The sequence below is a fragment of the Merops nubicus genome, unplaced genomic scaffold (assembly GCF_000691845.1).
Source record: "Merops nubicus isolate BGI_N331 unplaced genomic scaffold, ASM69184v1 scaffold4105, whole genome shotgun sequence".
Lineage (NCBI taxonomy): Eukaryota > Metazoa > Chordata > Aves > Coraciiformes > Meropidae > Merops > Merops nubicus.
In genome coordinates, this window is record NW_008607469.1 from 51482 (window position 1) to 69125 (window position 17644).

General features: G+C 41.2%; 1 protein-coding gene across 1 annotated transcript in view; it reads left to right on the forward strand.

The window, feature by feature from the left end:
• Positions 1-17644, forward strand: part of ABLIM1 (actin binding LIM protein 1) — a 129627-nt gene that overhangs the window by 49426 nt on the left and 62557 nt on the right. Inside the window, exons 5-6 of the mRNA XM_008939934.1 lie at positions 7199-7325; positions 8430-8523. Of these exons, the coding sequence (XP_008938182.1) occupies positions 7199-7325; positions 8430-8523 (221 nt within the window). The remainder of the gene's footprint in view (positions 1-7198; positions 7326-8429; positions 8524-17644) is intronic.

The following is a 17644-nucleotide window of genomic DNA, read 5'->3' on the forward strand; positions in this document are numbered from 1 at the left end:
GTGTGCAGGTTTTGAGGCAGTTTTATAATTTGAATTGCTTTCTTGGATTAATTTTAGTTCTTGCTTATGTTTCATAACAATAGCTAAATTACTTGAGTAGCCTCCATTTACTAGGCTATTTCTTGTTTTACAAGGACAAGTATTTTCACTGCTGCTTTATAAATTGCCTTAGGTCCTTCTCTGGAAGTGTATAAAGGATTACTAGAGACTAACCTGTGGGCAGCAACTAGATTGAGAATACAGTTGTGGCAGGGCAGGAAGTTTCTGATTTACAAATTTTATATCAGAAAATATTCCTTCACAAAAATTACCATTTTTTAAGAAGGTGTTTTCAGTCTAGTTTGCCAGTTTCTTTTGCATACTTTTGTGTTACATGTAAGTTGGGCAGTAATAATTGTGTCTAGACTATACAAGTGTACTAAATAAAGATTGATTCTTAATTGGATAAGTGTACCCCATCTTGAACCTAGAAATCAAACTGTCCATCTGCTTAGCTTTTACTGGAAAAGTACTAATCAAAAGGTAATTCCAAAGAAAGCTGTGGGGAAATGGAAGGAATTGCTCAGTAAATGAATGTTGCATGAGGAGGCATCACTAGCTTGGCAAACACAACTATAGGAGGAAGTCCCCAGAGATAGGAGTAGTAATTGTCATGTTCAGAAAGCCTGACAGGTACTAAGTCAGGAATCAGAGGTCACTTTTTAAAAAGAAGGTGAAAGTGAATCGTTAGCTAGACCTTATTTTGCTGTGGGTTCTCAGGATATAAAACCTTCCTGAAAGTTGTTGTGTTTCATTCCTATTGTTGGAGGTTGTACGCTGTTGGAATTGCTTGTTTTCCAAGAGGAACAATTGAAAATTACCCAAAATAGTCTGCAGATGAAGAGACACAATGTACTATCCATGAGCTGGGTATTAAACAGTGAAGCTGGTTTGCTAACTGAGCAATTCAGCTGGGGTGCTGTGAGTTGGAATTGTGACTTCTAATTCAGCTGTAGCTGTCTGAGGACTGAAGTCTGGTAAAAAAAATAACAAGACAAGCTTCAGCTTAGATATACCTGGATGTGTTTTATCCTTCAGAGTAGTTTTAGAGCTGGGACTCTGGGGTTGCTAAGCTGGGAAAGAAAAAATCTTTATCTTTCTTTTACAGGACAATTAAAAACTCTTCTCTCAACTAGTTTGTAGCATGTCTGCTCTTTCTTCCTCCTACTTCATTCACCTTTTGGTTTCAGTTCAGACACCTAGATGGTGTCAACCTTGATGTTGACATCATTACTGGGTTGAAGAAGTGTCTGAGGTTGATGTTATGGAAAAAGGCTAATGTGGTATGTTGCTTGCAGGAGCAGTTTGCAGGAGTAAGAGGTTAAAAGGTCAGTTGGCTTGACCTCCTTTGGGAAGGAGGTGTAGAAAGATGTGGAAAGAAGGGAAATACTGTTTCCTTTCCCTGTGTGGAAGACTAACACAAATGCTTATATCAGTACAGAGGTGAAAACTAAAAACTCCTTTCATAAAATGTCATGTTAACAAACTAGATTTGAAGAACGTTCATCTTTCCAAATCACTTTGAATTACATCAGATGATGAAAGAGCTATTTCAGTAATGATGCATCCAAGAGGCATATTAACCAGTTTCTTGCAAAGGCAAGTCAGTTAGGCACTCACAGGTGGTTAACAGGGGCTTCTGTTGGAAGCAAAGAATGCCAGTTCATGCCGTTGTGATTTCTTTCTGTATTTAATCAACTAACATACTTTTATTTTCTTTAAGTATTTATTTTGAAAATGTCATTTTTTCCCAACTTGCCATTTATAATAAACTATCAAAGCTATACTTCACTTCCCATGGGAAATTTGTTTCCCTCCATTGTATGTGCCCAGCCTCTTATTGTTAGATTTCAGGAGTACAAGGCTGCCCAGGTGGATCTGTTTTGCCTCTAGCAAAAGGGCGCTAGTGCATTTTGTTCTGACAAACATTTCCCATCCTTGCACAGGCAGAGGAACAGTCTGGCATCAAATTTCCTGAGTTACATACTCAGGTCTAGATCCTGAATGTAAAATTCCCAATACTGTATGCCCTTCTCTGACTTCCAGAGCTCATCGCTGCCCTGAAAAATCAAAGGGTCATGCTTTAAACTTCAAAAGCATTTGTCATACTTTAAACAAACAAGGCAAGTTTGTATTCTATGCTTTGACAGAAATACCTTGATGGTCTGGAAAAGCCTCCATGATATCATTAGAACTTTTCGTTTTAAAACAAGACTTTGAGTCATTGCCTGTTCTGTGGTTAAAGGGTGACTGGGGAAAAACTCTGGTCTTCCCAACGCTATGAGAAAGTACAGTTGTGCAACCTTCAAATTGCCACAGAAGACTTATTGGCATCTCAGTTGTTTTTGAAGGTGGCTAAGAGTTATTTGTAATTAGAGATTTTTTGACCTTGACTCCAGTGATAACATTTGTCTCTTCACTTCCAAATCACTGTTCCTCTTAACTTCCTCTTTAGCCTGCCGGTGTTGGCTTTATAAAACTAGTGGATCTGTGTTTTACAGGGAGAGGAACAGTAACAAAAGGAGCATAATAAGAGTATTACTCCTGTGACTCCTATAGGTTGTGACAGCTTCAGACTGTATCAAGGCATGTGCTACTAGTGGCCATTGGGACTGAAAGGAACTTTCTGGTGACTTAATTATGCATCATTAAGTCAGCCTGCTCTGTTGGCAGAGCTAACCCTGCGTGGAGCAGAGCTGGTACTCTCATGCATGTGTCTTTGCATAACCATGTTGGTTAGGACAAAAGCAGGTAGCAGTGATTTCCCTGGGGTGAGCAGAGAATGTGAGATAAAATTGTATTTGCTGGCAGATTTTCAAAGCAAGCCGAATGGGAGTGGGCAAAGTCATGTGCAGTGTGCACAGGGTTAATACAGCTGGATCAGCTCGGAGCCCAGCCCTGTGCTGTGATCTGTGCTCTCTGCTATTGGCTGAGAGCAGGGGAGGGAGGCAGAGGAAGAAAATCCACCGCTTAATTTAGGCGGTGACGAAGGGGTTGCTGTGCAGGATGTTTCACTCCTGGAGGCCTGGGGTGATGCAGATACTAAAAAGGGAAATACATTTTTCTCATGGGATCTTTGCAAGCAAGGCGTCATGGGTGGCAGCTCAGCCCAGCCTGCATCCTTCAGTGGGGCTGCTTCAGGTGCTTGGGAGATGGAGGTTGTGATCATATCTAATACTACAGTGCCATGCCACTTTCCCCTGTCCTTTCCCCCCACTTTTCCATGCCTTTGGGCTGGCTGGCTCCTCATCACAGCCCTTCTGTCCAGGCATTGGCATTTGCTTTTGTATCTGGACCCATCAAAGAGGACACCTTTCTGGGTTATTATAAGCATATAAGCAGTAGCTTATATATGTTAGGATGTGTCTTCGGATCGAGCAGGCCTAGCCAGGGTATGTGAGAAAGACACAACAGGTATGTTTAAGCATCTCTGGCAGAGAATTGTGTAAGAAGCTTTTGCTTGGCTAAAAAATGGTGCTGTCAGCTAATGCTCTTACGAGGGAGAGTGAATTCAATTCTTGTACTCACAGTGTCTGAGCAAGTGGATGTTGCTTGTGGAGGCTGCAGGTGCTGGTGTCACAGGCAGCCCAGAGAGGCTACACTGTGATTTGGGTAACTCTATGTCCAGTGGTTTCAGATACAATCATTTTTTCCCTGCTTAGGATGGATTTTAGGGGAATATGTTATTTTCCTGCCATTCCTGGATATCCTTATTCTGAACAAGTGCTTACTGAAGTCGTACTGCAGTGCTTCTATTGAGAAACAGCAATCATACAGATGAAGATTGTGGGCATGGACACAACACATATCAGCATGTGTTACTTCCCATTTCTTCTCAGAATCAGTGCTGAGAAATGTCTCATCTTAAGTTTTCCTAGAGCTCAAATGTAATTCCACATAGTGACTTCTGTGGTATGCTTTTCTTTATATCACAAGTGGCTATAGGAACAGTACTGCTCGCTCTGTATTTTAACCAGCACACTGCACTTTACTCCTCCTTCTCCTCTTCTTTTTCCTGGCACGGCTGAATGTGTAAGGAATGGGAGTAGGGGAGAGTCCAGGTTCTATCATAAAAAAAGTACACAAGAAAGCTTAAGATCAAGGTGTGTAGTCTGTTAGACCAAGGTATGAAGGTAGAGAGAACTGTTGTGAGAACTGTTACACAGAATTCTGGGAGAGGTTTTCAGGTTTTTTTAGTACAAGCCTGTCCTGGCATATGGTTGTGGACCACTGGTCCTACCTCACAGCACTTTTATTTGCAGCATGTAGGTTAGGCTGTTGCAGATTGTGCTTAATGTGACACTGAGATCCTGCCTGCATATGCTGTGCACTGATGACATTCAGCCAAAGGCTTTAATGTGCCTCATGCAGGCCTGAGATCATAAATGCCTTTTATTTGTAGAATTTGGATGAACAAATGTTTTTGGCTTTTTTTTTAGCCCAGTCTTATTTGCTTTCTATTTTAGGACATAATGATAATTGCTAGCCTTTCATGTATGCCATACTGTTCTGCCAGAGTTAACATCAGGTTTAGTTAAAAGCCATCTCAGCCTAGTAAGACAGTATGGGGCTATTAGTTTACTTTGATTCTAGTTGTTCAACATATCTGTGATATTAACAGAATGGAAATTACAATGTTAATTTACTCTTGCAAAACACTTCAAGGTATCCAGGAAGAGTAAGTAAATGACATTGTTGCTGCAGAATAATAAAAGCTTGTTATCAACCCCTTGTATCAGGCACAAGCACAAGAGTAAGTGCAGCAACACCACCTCTGGCTTACAAATAAGCAATTAAACAGGCAGAGATGCTTCATGGATTCCTACTTCCTCCGTGCAACTGGTTTTGACACCAATAAAAATAAACATACTGGACTAAGTAGACCTTTTGTGTAAGGCATTTTTTTCTATTCTGACTGTTTCAGAAAATCAGTTAGAAGCAGAATGAAGTACCTTAAAAATCTCTTTCTTGGTTCCATATCTGAGAAATTTCAGCTTCACAAAAGCTTCTTGGATAAAGCTGAAAAAAGCATGGCAAACACAGCAGATTTTTGAGGGATTAATGTAACGGGGAATGCATTACAGTTTGGCAGGACCCCAGATCAGGAACGAAGAAGGTGGCACACTAGGGAGAAGCAGTAGTGCTAGGAAGCTGAGAAATGAGTGCTGTTTAACACTGCAGTTCCACACCCACCAAGACTGGAGCAAGGTTCCCGTTTGTTGTCACAATCAGAAGGCAAGTTGCATGGTTTCAGATTTAGCATAAGAAAACGTGGGCTGGAAGAGACCTCCAGATATGATGGACCTCCAGTATCCTCCCAAAATCAAAAGCAGGATCAGTGTACAGAGCCATCCTGACAGATGTTTGCTTGTCTCCTCAGCCCCATGGTGACCTGTTCCAGCCTTTGCTGTCACTGCAGAGTGATGTGGAGCCTTGAGCTGGCACAAAGAGCAGAGGGATCCATTACATAGTGTCAGTACTTGTCATTTTGTGGTTCCAATTTGTAACATTTGTCCTCTAGAGCAAAGTCCTGGTATTACAACATCACAGGGCTGCTTTTCAAGCCCAAGTCGTCTCAACAGTCCGTGACTTGCATTTTATCACAAAATACCATGGTTCTTCTTCTTAGTGCCTTTTTTTTTTTTTTTTAAGTGATTTGAGAAGAACAGCAGTGAAAGAAAGAGGGGTGTGCAACAAATGGTGACGTGGATAGCAGAATGCAGAGCATATAATGTTTGGGGATCTCTTGGCCTATTATGCAGCAAAGTCAGGGCCTTTATTGTCAAAAGGAGTGAGTGTCCTCTCATTATCAGATGTGATAACAAATTTGGACTTGTCCTTTTGTAAGGTGTGGTACTGCCTGTACTGTAAACCCGTGGGGAGATGAAGGTGTTCAGGCTGTAGCTGTTGCATTACCTTGAGCAGTGCACCCAGGATGATCTTTTCCATGGTGCCTGTGCTTTAATTGCTCAGATTGCTCCGTTCTTGTTGATCTCCATTTGTTGGTATTTGTCGATGTTTCAGATGTGTGGAGAGGATGTTACATTCAGCTGAAGAACACCAAGTTTGGGGATAATAAAATAGTGAAAATCCTTTTTTTCAGGCTGTCTCCTCCGTGGCTTCCACATGTGCCTCAGCTGATGGGCATTCCCTTTCTGCTTCACTGATCTTCCAGGCCTTCCCTGCCATCAGTCCCTCTGTCCCCTGAGGCTGGGCACAACCTCGCAGTTCAGTGCTGTCTGCCACATCAATCTCTTCAGATCTTACCATGTGCTGAATTGTCCCTTACCAGGAAATCTCTCTGGGTGGTTTATGTTTGAGTTGAGAGGAAGGGGAGCTTGGGGCTGAGCCAAAGATTTGTGATGTGACGTGAGACGTTGTGGCATCCTCTGAAACAGAGGGCATTCGGTGCTCCTGGCTTCAGGTCTACTTTCTGCCATCAACGAATCTTTCAGAATCACAGTGAAAAGAGAGTGCTGACTACCAAAGAAGTACCAAAATCCCTGAGCAAGAGTCCTTATGCCGGTTAGAGACCAGGAGAACTACAGCTTTCCACACCTGCAGGTGGAGGACAATACACCCGCCATGCAGCCTCCACTGCTGTCATACTGCGGTCACCCTGGCCTTGGCCCCTCCCCGAGAAAAGGTCTCTTCTCTGTTCCTGGCCGAGACGTGCCACCGCCCCTGAGCTGGGTGGACACCCTGGGCTTTGCTGCCACCCAACGGGCAAGTGCAGCATCCTGAGGGTGCTCACTCAAGCCTCTGTATTTAGCTTCACGTAAGCAGTCAAGATCTTGCTAAAAGCAAAAGGAGAAAGAACACTGATAGCTTGCGAACACAGGAACTTTTTGCAGTGATGGGTTTTGTAGCTCGTTCCTAACAAAATCTGAAGTTTGTACAGAGCTTGCCTGGCAGTGTTTGAATCACAAACAGCATGAAAAGCAGAAGAGGTACTTTTTCCCCTCTTCTACCGAGTATGTCTGTAGTGGTGGAGCTTGAGTCTTTGTACAGGACCTGGTGTTTGAGGAAGGGAAGCCCCACCTTTCACTGCTCTGCAGTTCTCCCCTTCGCTTGTCGAGGGTTGCAGCGGGTGGGTGGTCAGGGAGGGTTAAGGAACCAAGTAACTGAGGACAAATGCTTCTGGTTTGTTTACTTGCAGATTGCGCTGGCTGTGGAAGAGACATAAAAAATGGACAAGCATTGCTAGCTCTGGATAAGCAGTGGCACCTGGGGTGCTTCAAGTGCAAGGCCTGTGGGAAGGTCCTCACCGGGGAATACATCAGCAAGTAAGTAACCGCTGCACTCTTGGCATGAGTTCTTGGTGCCAGCTTGCAGCAAAATCCTCCTGTTGAAATCCAACTTTGCCACCTTTCTGAATACACAAAAATCTTTGTTTCCAGTGGGAGCTGAGTTGGGAAAGGAAACTTTGAGTTGGTTTTTAGTGTCAGGACTACAGAAAGGGGTATATATTTCCATGTTCCTACAAAGGATTAGGTGAATTCCTCCATCTGTTTTCTGTGTTAGCCCGATAAAGCTTTGTGCCATTTTGGTTTTTAACACATGATTTTGAGGGTTAAAAAAAAGTAGGAACCTGTCCATTGCTTGCCTTTGCTAGAGTAAACCTGATGATGTGATTGACCTGCCACTGTTTCTCATCTCCATATAAGAAACTAATGAAGAGGGGTTTGAGTGGGAGGAAGCATAAAGGAAGAGAATGGGGAATAGTGGTGTAATGATAAAGCAGAGGAAATAAGGATACAGTCTCTGTTCACTCCTGCAAGCATATAATAAAGAGAAAAAACCCCAATGTATGTTTCACAAACCTGCCACTAAGGGGTGTATAATACTTAATAAATGTAGAATCTGTAATTTCTCAAATGCAGTCCAGTGCCTGAGCAATACTTGTAAGCTCACTATTGTTTCCACTTTTTCTGTGTTTCTTGTCCATACTAATAACCTACATAAACATACACTTAAAAGTAACTGTTTGTACTGTTGCCAAATACCAAAGATTGTTTTTCTGAGGTGAACAAAAACTACCTGCCTATGTTAAGACTGTGATCTCCTCTCATTCCCATGGGCATAGTTCCACTGATTCACTAAAACTGCACCACCTGTAGATTTAGGGAGTAGGTTCTAAAGACTGAGATTTACTTCAGTGGTTTGTACAGGATGCCTTTACCTGATGGCAATTTAAGGAATAATTCTAAAAGATGCTAATGAGAATATTTTGGGTTTTTTTTTTCTTTTACTACAAAATATTTCCCTTGAATTCTTTCCTATTTGCATATTGTGTGGGAATTTCAGACTGAAGACAAGGGCAGAGAGTAAGTCACTCTGTACCCTGTTTATTAAAAGGTGTTTTGTTATTTGTGGGTTTTCTTTTTCAGAGATGGTGCTCCTTACTGTGAAAAGGACTATCAAGTTCTTTTTGGAGTCAAGTGTGAAGCATGTCACCAATTCATTACTGGGAAAGTCCTTGAGGTAGGTCAGTGTAAACTAGAGTTTAAGAGTTGGGCCGTGTCCTATTATATCCTTATGCAACTACAGATGAGACAAAAATTCTCATAGGAAGGAAGGTTCTTTTCTGCTGATTTTAGAGCAAAGTTGCTAAGTTTCAAAAATATTTTCAGTGTTTTAGCTTTGCAGTCATCTGGAAAACTATGTGATAGGGAATTAATTGCACTATTTTCTATGCATCCATGGTTTCTCTGGTTCTCTTCTAATGATTATGTGCAAAGTCTATTGCACTGCTTATTTTGTATCAGATATGATATATTTATAGATGTAATTTGAGTATTGGAATCACCTTTGGCAACCATAACTCTACCAAAGCTTGCGACGTGAGATTTCTTCTCTTAAATGAGGCCAGATGATCTCAATGATGCTGAGAAGGTGAGAGGGAGAAATATGCTGGAGAAGTAAATTATACATTCAGAAACAAGAAGGCAGAAAACATCTGAATCATCTCTTTTGTTGACTCTTAGTTGGAGTACTCAGCATTCACATTGAAGCTGACCAAATCTTTTTAGAGTATCTTTTGTTGTCAGTACTGATTGCCATGTCCCATGGCTGTGATGAGCCCCCTTTGTGCTGGAATCCTTGAACGATGCAAGTGTCCCTCTCTGTCATCTTTGAAATGTTTAAGGGGCAGAAATGCAGAGGACTTCCCTTGTCACTGTCACTGAGATAGGAGAAGCAACACCAGCATCTCTTTCCCCTGTAGGGAACTCTGTTCAATGAGAAGAACTGAAGCTTTGAGCTCAGGTCTGGGGCTGGGCTGTATGGCTTGACTCCAGCTTTAGGGATTTTTTTAACACTCCACTTTTCCTGGGAAAAAAAAAAAAAAAGCCTGTACATAATAAAGCTTGTGGAATTAACGGGGAACCATGAAGAACTTCAGTTGTAGGTGTATGTATGTATGGTGTACAGTACTTGGATGTACTGTATGGTTTACAGTGAATAAATAAAAGAAATAAACCTAAAAGTCTTACAGAAATAAAAGCAGCTAAAATTTGCTAGTGAATGAGTATTACAGGTTCTCTTCTTTGTGTCCCATCTACTACAGATGTAAGACTGTGTCAGCCCTCATATGAGAAGCTTCAGCTTTGATGTAAAGCAGTAACAGCTTGTGGTTTTAGTTCTGGAGGTTCTTCTGGTTCAGTATTCAGAATATTAGCCAGGATGGTAGCTGCTAAATGAGGGACTCAGAATGTGTGTAGACACCCAGTGCAGTTGTCTCTGCATCTACTGGGAGGAAGTACTGGGTTTTTAATTAGCCAGGCTCTTAATCTGCCTCCTTTGCCATGTGTATCTAATTCCTTTGGAGAGCCACACAGATAATTAGTGAGAACAGTCTGAGTTTTCTCTTGAGTAGGAAGGCTGTGTCTCTGGCTTTAATCTAGTGGTCTGCTACCATCTGCTTATCTATTCCCATCCACTGATCAAGTTTTCCAATTTAGTGCTATGCATTGGTGACACCATAGTTGCATTCCAATGTAGGAAGCACTGCAGGGGAGAAGTAACTGGATTTGTGAGATTGAGAAGCATAAAATAGTCCAAAATCATTTTAGATTCACAAGATAGGTGATCTAACCTACAAGCAATGCAACTTATTCAGAGACTTGGAGATAGATATTGGAGTCTGTGGGGAGTTGAAAAGAAGTAAGCTGTTCCTGTTTGGAGCCTTTTGTGTAGTGGATGTGAATACAGCAAGGCTACACTCATGTTACTCTTCCTAGCATCACTGAGAAAGAAACATAGCTTTTGGAGAGGGTCATCAGCTGTATCCTTTCAGAACTGAACATATTGAGACTAAGGAAGTACTAGTTCAACTGGACTAGGGCTTAGCTGTCAGTCATAACCTGAACTTTAGCTTAGATTATCAGAAACATTGTGTTCTGGACAGAACCTTGATGTGATCATTTTGGCCCCAAGGTTGATTTCTCACTCCATAGTCCTTACTCTTCTTATGGCTATTTATTACCAGAAGAAGAGATACCATTTTGCTGAAGCAATGAAACACGTCCAACCTTTTGCGAGGATCCACCTCTTCTCTGTGGATCAGATAAAAAAGATAAAAGATTATTTCCATTTGTCCTGGCCCTTGCAGAATCAGAGTATGCTGATGAATTAGAAACAAACCCTTTGAATCATCTTGCCAGTACATAGAAATATTAAGTATGGTAAGTTCTTGGTAAGACTGGAAATTTGGTTTGAATATTTGTGGCTGTCATTGATTATGAGAGGCACAACCCGTAATAATTCAGTAGAGGGCAGCAGTAGTTCTTAATATGTAACCAAACCCAGACTCCTCTAAAGCCTGTCAAAGCAGAATTACTCATATAGTGCAACTCTTGAAGGCTGACTGCTGTCTGAAAGGTGTAGATTGGACAAGTCCTTAGAAACTTTCACCAAAAGATTAGTACTGTGTAGTCAGGGAGGCCCTTCAGACACTGACTTAACTGCATCACAGTCTGTATTGGCAGCCTGGATAGTCCATGAATAGAGTTCTCCAGGTATCACCTGGGAATGCAGGTACAGGAGAGCCATGCAAGCACTGTCTGTCATTAAGCAGTGCTTCAAAAGATTAAGAAGATACGGGTGAGCAGCTAACTTTCAATAATTAGAGCAATTTTTCAGAACCCTAGGCTAGCTTCTTGGCTCATCACAGAAATCTTTTACACTGTCAGAGATGCACGGTTCCAAAGGGGCAGTATTAATGCCTCTAAATTTGCTTAAAGCAACTAATAAGTCAAAACTCATTGAGAAAATAATGTGTCAGCAGTTGTGTCCCCTTTGGGCAGACAAGGTAGTCTAAAGGATGGGGTCAGAGCATGACATAAATTCTCTGGTAATAGTGGAAATGAAGGATCAGAGGTGGCCACGGAAGATGGTTCTCAGAACAGGGTGCTGCAGTGCAGGGTGGGCTGCAGACCTGCTTGGGCCAGGACAGCTAACAAGCTCCTGAACCTGTGCAGGAGATCACCTGCAACCTTCCAGTACACCTGGAGATTTAATTTAGATGAGGCTTGAGATTCTCACATCAGGATTACTCTTCCCTCTTTGTTTTCTTTGGCAAATTTGGGTATTAATGACGATTCATATCGTGTGGGTTGTCTCGTGTCCTGATGCTGTTCTTCAAAAGGAAACCACATCCTCGGTGTGAAGTTGCACAACTGTAGGAACTGTCTAGATAAAGATTATAGCATCACAGCTCAAGTTATACCTACTGACAGCCAGAGGAAACAATAATACAGCACTTTGTGTTTTGCCTTTGAGAATAAAAATTGTAGTAATAAATTCACTGAGCAGTATCTTTCAGTTTATTTATCTATAAAATAATCTGTAATGTCAGGAGCAGAATTTACTATTTCATCACCTTCATTTAAAGAAATTATTAGAAGAGATTGGAGAGAAGTGTATCTAGTACATTGTATACAAACACTTCACTCTAATGGATCAGAAGCAATTAGCATTGTAGTGCTGCTTAATCTTCTCCTTATTTTTATTACATCTGGGACAGTCTATAGAAAAACTGAAGGGCAAGAGAAGCATAAAGCTTAGCTTTGTGACCACAGAGGCTAGTGGTATCTGTTTTTCCAGGAAAAGCTTAGGTTTTTGTATTTAAAGAGAAGCTGAGATTCTTTGCAACATTGCAGGCCCTGCTCATTTTTGTCCTGCAGTATGGTTTAGCACCTCTGAAAAATCAGGCTTTCAGTCTTAATGAGCAGCCAGCAAGAGAAACAGCCAGTTCTGATGTGACCTAAGAGTCCTCATCTCAGAAGCAGCTATGGTGTGCCCCTGGTAGGCACCTTCAGCAAAGCCTGTCAGAAATGCCAAGGTTTGAGTTCAAACCTTGAGGGCATGGACTCCCTCCCTCCAGCTGTTCTGTAGAGGTGACCCTCTGCTCAGTTAAGAAATGCATGGCTAGAAAAACAGTGTTTCTTTTGCTAATATCCCCACATCACAGAAGAATGCTCTTTTTTCTAGGCCATAGATCTAACAGCCTTCAGTAGCCATGAAAATATGCAAGAAAGATACCAGGTGCCTTTAAGTCAGCTCAGATATTTCTCATATATTATTTGGCACATAACTTTCTGTGACAAATAGCCAACAAATGAGATGAAGGCATGCCAACACAATAAATGTGGTAAGTATCTAATATGAAATAGATACTGCAACTTTCTTGAGCATACCAGAAACTTTAATACTTGAGTATTTCAGGAAATGTTGTCAAGGCAACAGAGTTCAGTATTATTCCTTGGGTTTCTCCAGCAGAAAGGAATCTTTATTTATGAAAAATTACTCATTTTCCATTCACTCTGGTGAAAAATATTTTTATCAGGCTTTAACAGCATAGTGAGAGTGAGGACTTTAACACAGACTTCCCACTAAGCTATTGCTTTCATAGCTTCAGGGCTTGCCTATTGAAAGATGCCTATCTGATCTTAATCTTGCAAATTTCTGTGTAGATGTGTAACTCCACAAATCTGAGTAAACTTAAGCACAGATTAAGCTATTTGAAAGATGTTTGAAGATATTTGAAAATCACTTTTGTCTAATGTAATTATCATCCACAATAAAATTATTCCTCCGGGGCTTAATTTAAAATAAGCTAAATCAATGAGAAGCTTTCCATTGACTTCAGAGAATGGTGGTGGATCATGCCTATATCCATGTTTTTCATCTTTGATTATCTGAAGTGTTTTAAAAACTTCTAGGTACCATTCTTTTAGTTCTGCAGAAAGAAGATTTCAGGGCAGAAACAGGTGGATATTTTACTTGAAATCATACAGAAAGCCTGAAATTACTGATATGAACAGGATTTGATCTCATGATCTAGAGACAGAGATGTATATATCTGCTAGCAAATCCCTCGACCATCTTGTTTCTCTACCCATTTATTTTTATACTACTCCTTGGTTAACATTCTTTTGCAAATAAAAAGCCATTGTGTGATTTCTGGCTGTGCATAGCTCGAGTTCCTGTTCTGATGGGCTGCTGCCTGCCTGGTGTTTGTTTCCTGTGCACTGTTGAAGCTTGCACCCCACCTCGTAAGCAGTGGCATAATGCCATTTTAACAGATGGACCCAAAAAGAGAAATGCCAGGGCACCAGAAGGTTCCCCTGACTTCAGCCTGCAAGGTCAAGTTTCAAATGTGATTTTGATATTGTAATTTATGCAGAGCTTCCCCTGATATTAAAGAGGAGTAGTAATTTAAGATATGCTATTTAATGTGAAGGAGGTTTAGTACTTGTGGAGACTGTTACTTTACCGTGACAGAATTTTAAGTTGTCTCATCTGTGCTGCAGCTAACTCTGAAAGATGTCAATTCTGAGACACCTTGACTTCTGAAGTTAGAAATAAATAATAATTATGGGGGTTAAAAACCAAACAAAGAGTGAAAGCTGCTATGGTTGTGTAAGGAAACTGTATCCATATGTAAGAAGCAAAGAATGTGAGCCATAAAAGCCTTTAAATATTGTTTTCACAGCTAGATTTAGAAACCTGTGCTGTGAGAGGTTCAGAGAAGTTTCTACTGATTCTTCACATGTGAGTGAGTCTGTTCTAAATAAATAAATAACAAATAGATGACAGAACAACATTGCTAGTTCCCATATGAACTATAAATAATTTATTCAAACAATGCCTGTTTATGTTGTTCAAGGCGGTGCCTTCTGTCAACACACATCCACATAAGAACTTTGCTCATGTGAGCATTCATATGCAGATGCTTCAGTTGTCTGACTTTCAGGGAAACTCAGTAGCCTATGTGTTTAACTACTATATTTTAAGGAGATTTAGGATCATAACTCACGTGAAAACATTACTCTTCTCTGCAAAGATCCATGCAGGACGGAGTTTAGTTAGGTGCTTCAATACATTCATGTGTCTGGTCCTGTGTATGCCTTCTAGATGGAGGAACCATGTAGACAATCTCTTAAAAGAAACAGAAATATTTCAGTTCCATTTAGAAATGTTAAGTGAAAGGCTACCATATATTCTTCTGCTGAACAAAATATTTAGCAAGGCGAAATATTTAGCAAGGCCCTTTTCATAGTAGTTATGCAGGAAGTATCACAAAGTATGTCATTTACTGGATTTTAATGATGCAGCCTGTACTGGTAATAGAGATAAAGGTGATGTAAAATTTTAAACACTTTATAAATGAAACAATTGATGAACTGAATAAAGACTGATGATATGAGGGGTCTAAATGGGGTTAGTTTTGGTGGTATGTTAATATCCCTGAAGAATGTATAAATGAATGAATGAAGAATGTATAAACGATAAAATAATAGCCCTGAAGAATGCATTACCATTCTGTTTCCATAGCATTACTGTCTATTGATTTGGGTGTCATAGGCTTGGGAGAAATTTTGCTCTCAACCAGTATCTCCCAGTGATCATCACAGACCATAAAAGTGCAGGGGAAAAGGCTCCACAGCAAATGAGAAGCAGCAGTGGAGTTCAGTTCATGCTTTGTTAGTTCTGTGGTTTGCTTTGTTTGTGTCTAATATATACTGCTGGTACAGTAAATGAGAAAACATGAACATGTTGCCTGAATGTCCCAGGTAAATGAGAATAAAAAGCTGAAGCACATGCTGTGGTCGTTTGCCCTCTTAGGTATGCACAGCAGACAACAGGACTTTTCAGTTATGGAAAATACCTGTTCAGAAATCAGGTTGAGTCAGTGCACAGGGCCCACAGTAAATTCATCAAATGTTCATAGATGGTGTATGATCTCACCCAAAATGTGAAAATAGGATAAAGGGATACACGTGCCACTGTGAGAAGTGGCTCCAGCACTCTGCCTGCGTTCATCTGAATTGGGCTAAAATACAATCTCAGTGTAACTGTTTCTGACAAAACTCGACCAACACCCAGGAGGCTGTATAAATTCTTCAGAAGCCATGGAAGTAATATTTCATAACTTCCAGAGAAAAAGGGTGCTGATTTCATACCGAGCAGACGCCTCTCCCCAAGGGAGAAGTGTTCTGAGCTGTATCAACATCAAATGGTGACATAGAAGAGATGAGAAATGGTCCTGCCCCTGCCTGGGTCGGTGTTCTTCCCTCCTCCTCTCCTGTTTCAGAACGGGTTGGCCGAGCTCCTGCAGGAGTGGGTTTGCTGTGCGGGGAGGATTATCTGCCTGCTGCTGGGTGTGTGCAGGGGGGTGAGCGGGCAGAGGAGCAGCGGGGCTGGGGGCTGGAGCAGGCGCGGCACTCCGGGGAGCTGCTGCGGAGGAGACGGGCTGTCTGCGCCTCGCTCCGGGCAGCAGGCTGCCCGCCGGGCTCCCGGGGGCATGCACGGGGACTGAAGAATCCTTCAGAAGGTAAACCCCTTCCTGGGAAAGTACATCGAAGCTGGGAGGGGTCGGGGCTTTCTTTTGGCAGGGAGAAGGGGCTGCAACTTTGTGATGTGACTGAATGGTGTGTCAGTGGTATCATAACAGGGTACTAGCACTTGGTGCCTGTGCACCAGCTGGATTTTTTTTAAAGGCTGTGTGTAATTCTGTGGTTTAGATAAAGAGAGTGCAGCTAAAGGGTTTTTCAGCTGCCAGGAACAGAGGAGAATGGCACAGAGCTTGGGCTGTTTCTGATTGCAACTGATTGCTGATGTTTGGAGGAACAATACGATTCTTTATCTCACGTATTTCTTAACACAGTTTATGTCTCTTTTGATCACTTCTGGAGATTTCTTGCATAGAAAGAAGGTGGGAGTTTGTTTTCAGTTTCCCTGCCTTTTTGATGAGAAACATGTTTTGTCAACTAATGAAGAACACTGATTTTTTTTTTTTCCCCCCTAATATGGGGTTTGTTTACATAAAAACGGAGAAATGAGAAGTTTAAGAATAACTCAGGGTATGGGTAGATGGCTCAGGCAGGTTGTCTATATAGCTGAGTAGCGGCATAGATTTCACTGAATTTAGACTACCTTTCCCTGATGAAAAGTACACTAAAGTGCCTAGAACACCACACTGTGCACAGGGCTAAAATATAGGATAACTGTATTTCCAGAAAAATAATGTAAGATGTGTCATGTAAAAGTCTTTCTAAGAGGATTTTTGAGATTTCACCCCTCCCCCATCTCAAAAGATTGAATTTGGCAAGAGGGATATCTGTAGTTGGGAAAGACTTGACGCATAAAGATGACAAAAGAGTATCTGAAGTTGACAGAGCCCTAACAGAAGTTCAGTTACTATGGCAGCATAATCACAAGGCATTAACTGCTCAGCAGTGGTTTGGAAACCATCCTTCAGTCAATTTGAACATCAATAGGAAGGGGAGGAATGTTAAGAGAATGTAGGGATGGTGAATAACAGCAAGTTGTAACAAGTAATTTGAAAAAATAACCTATTAAAGCTTCCTTATTGCCACAAAGGGGTTTGTGAAATCTTGCAGGTGCTTATACAAACATGGCTTATCTGTATAAACTGCTTTTATGAGTATGGTGTGGCAAATGAGGATCTATATTTCCTAGCACAGCATCTTTAGCTTTTACCTTTTTGGTTTATCTAAATATTGTCTACTGTGTTTCTTGCACTAAATACTACTGAAAAACTTTAGCAGGCTGATCAAAACACTTCAAAGTGACATTTCAGAAGAGGCATTAATATTAGTATGAAGTTCCTTGCTGGCAACAGCAGCCTTTGTGCTATGTAGCCATTACTTGTATTCTAGTAACACACAACAGTTACTTCAAACAAGCAACTTTTCAATGTCTTAGAGGTGCACATAGCACATACTGGTTTTTAATAGGAGAGTAGCTTGCCTGGATGACTTTATTTTTCCTGTTACATAGATGTATTAAGAATTCAAGTGCATGGTTGTTACTGCAGAACACATCTCCTCTTGGAACATTCTGCTTGAAGGAAAGCATAATACTCTGGTTTCATGCAGCTCCCTTTGCTGCTTCTGTTCATCCTTTAAAATTTTGCATTGTGCTAGTGCTACCTTCCACCATCACCTGCAATAGATGTGATATTAATAGTGGTCCCTGCACCAAAGTACTTACACTGAAAACAAAACTTCCTCCAGTGTCACAGTCTCACTGTCAGTTGGGATGTAGTGATGGCACACTGTGTGGATGAGTGTGAGGC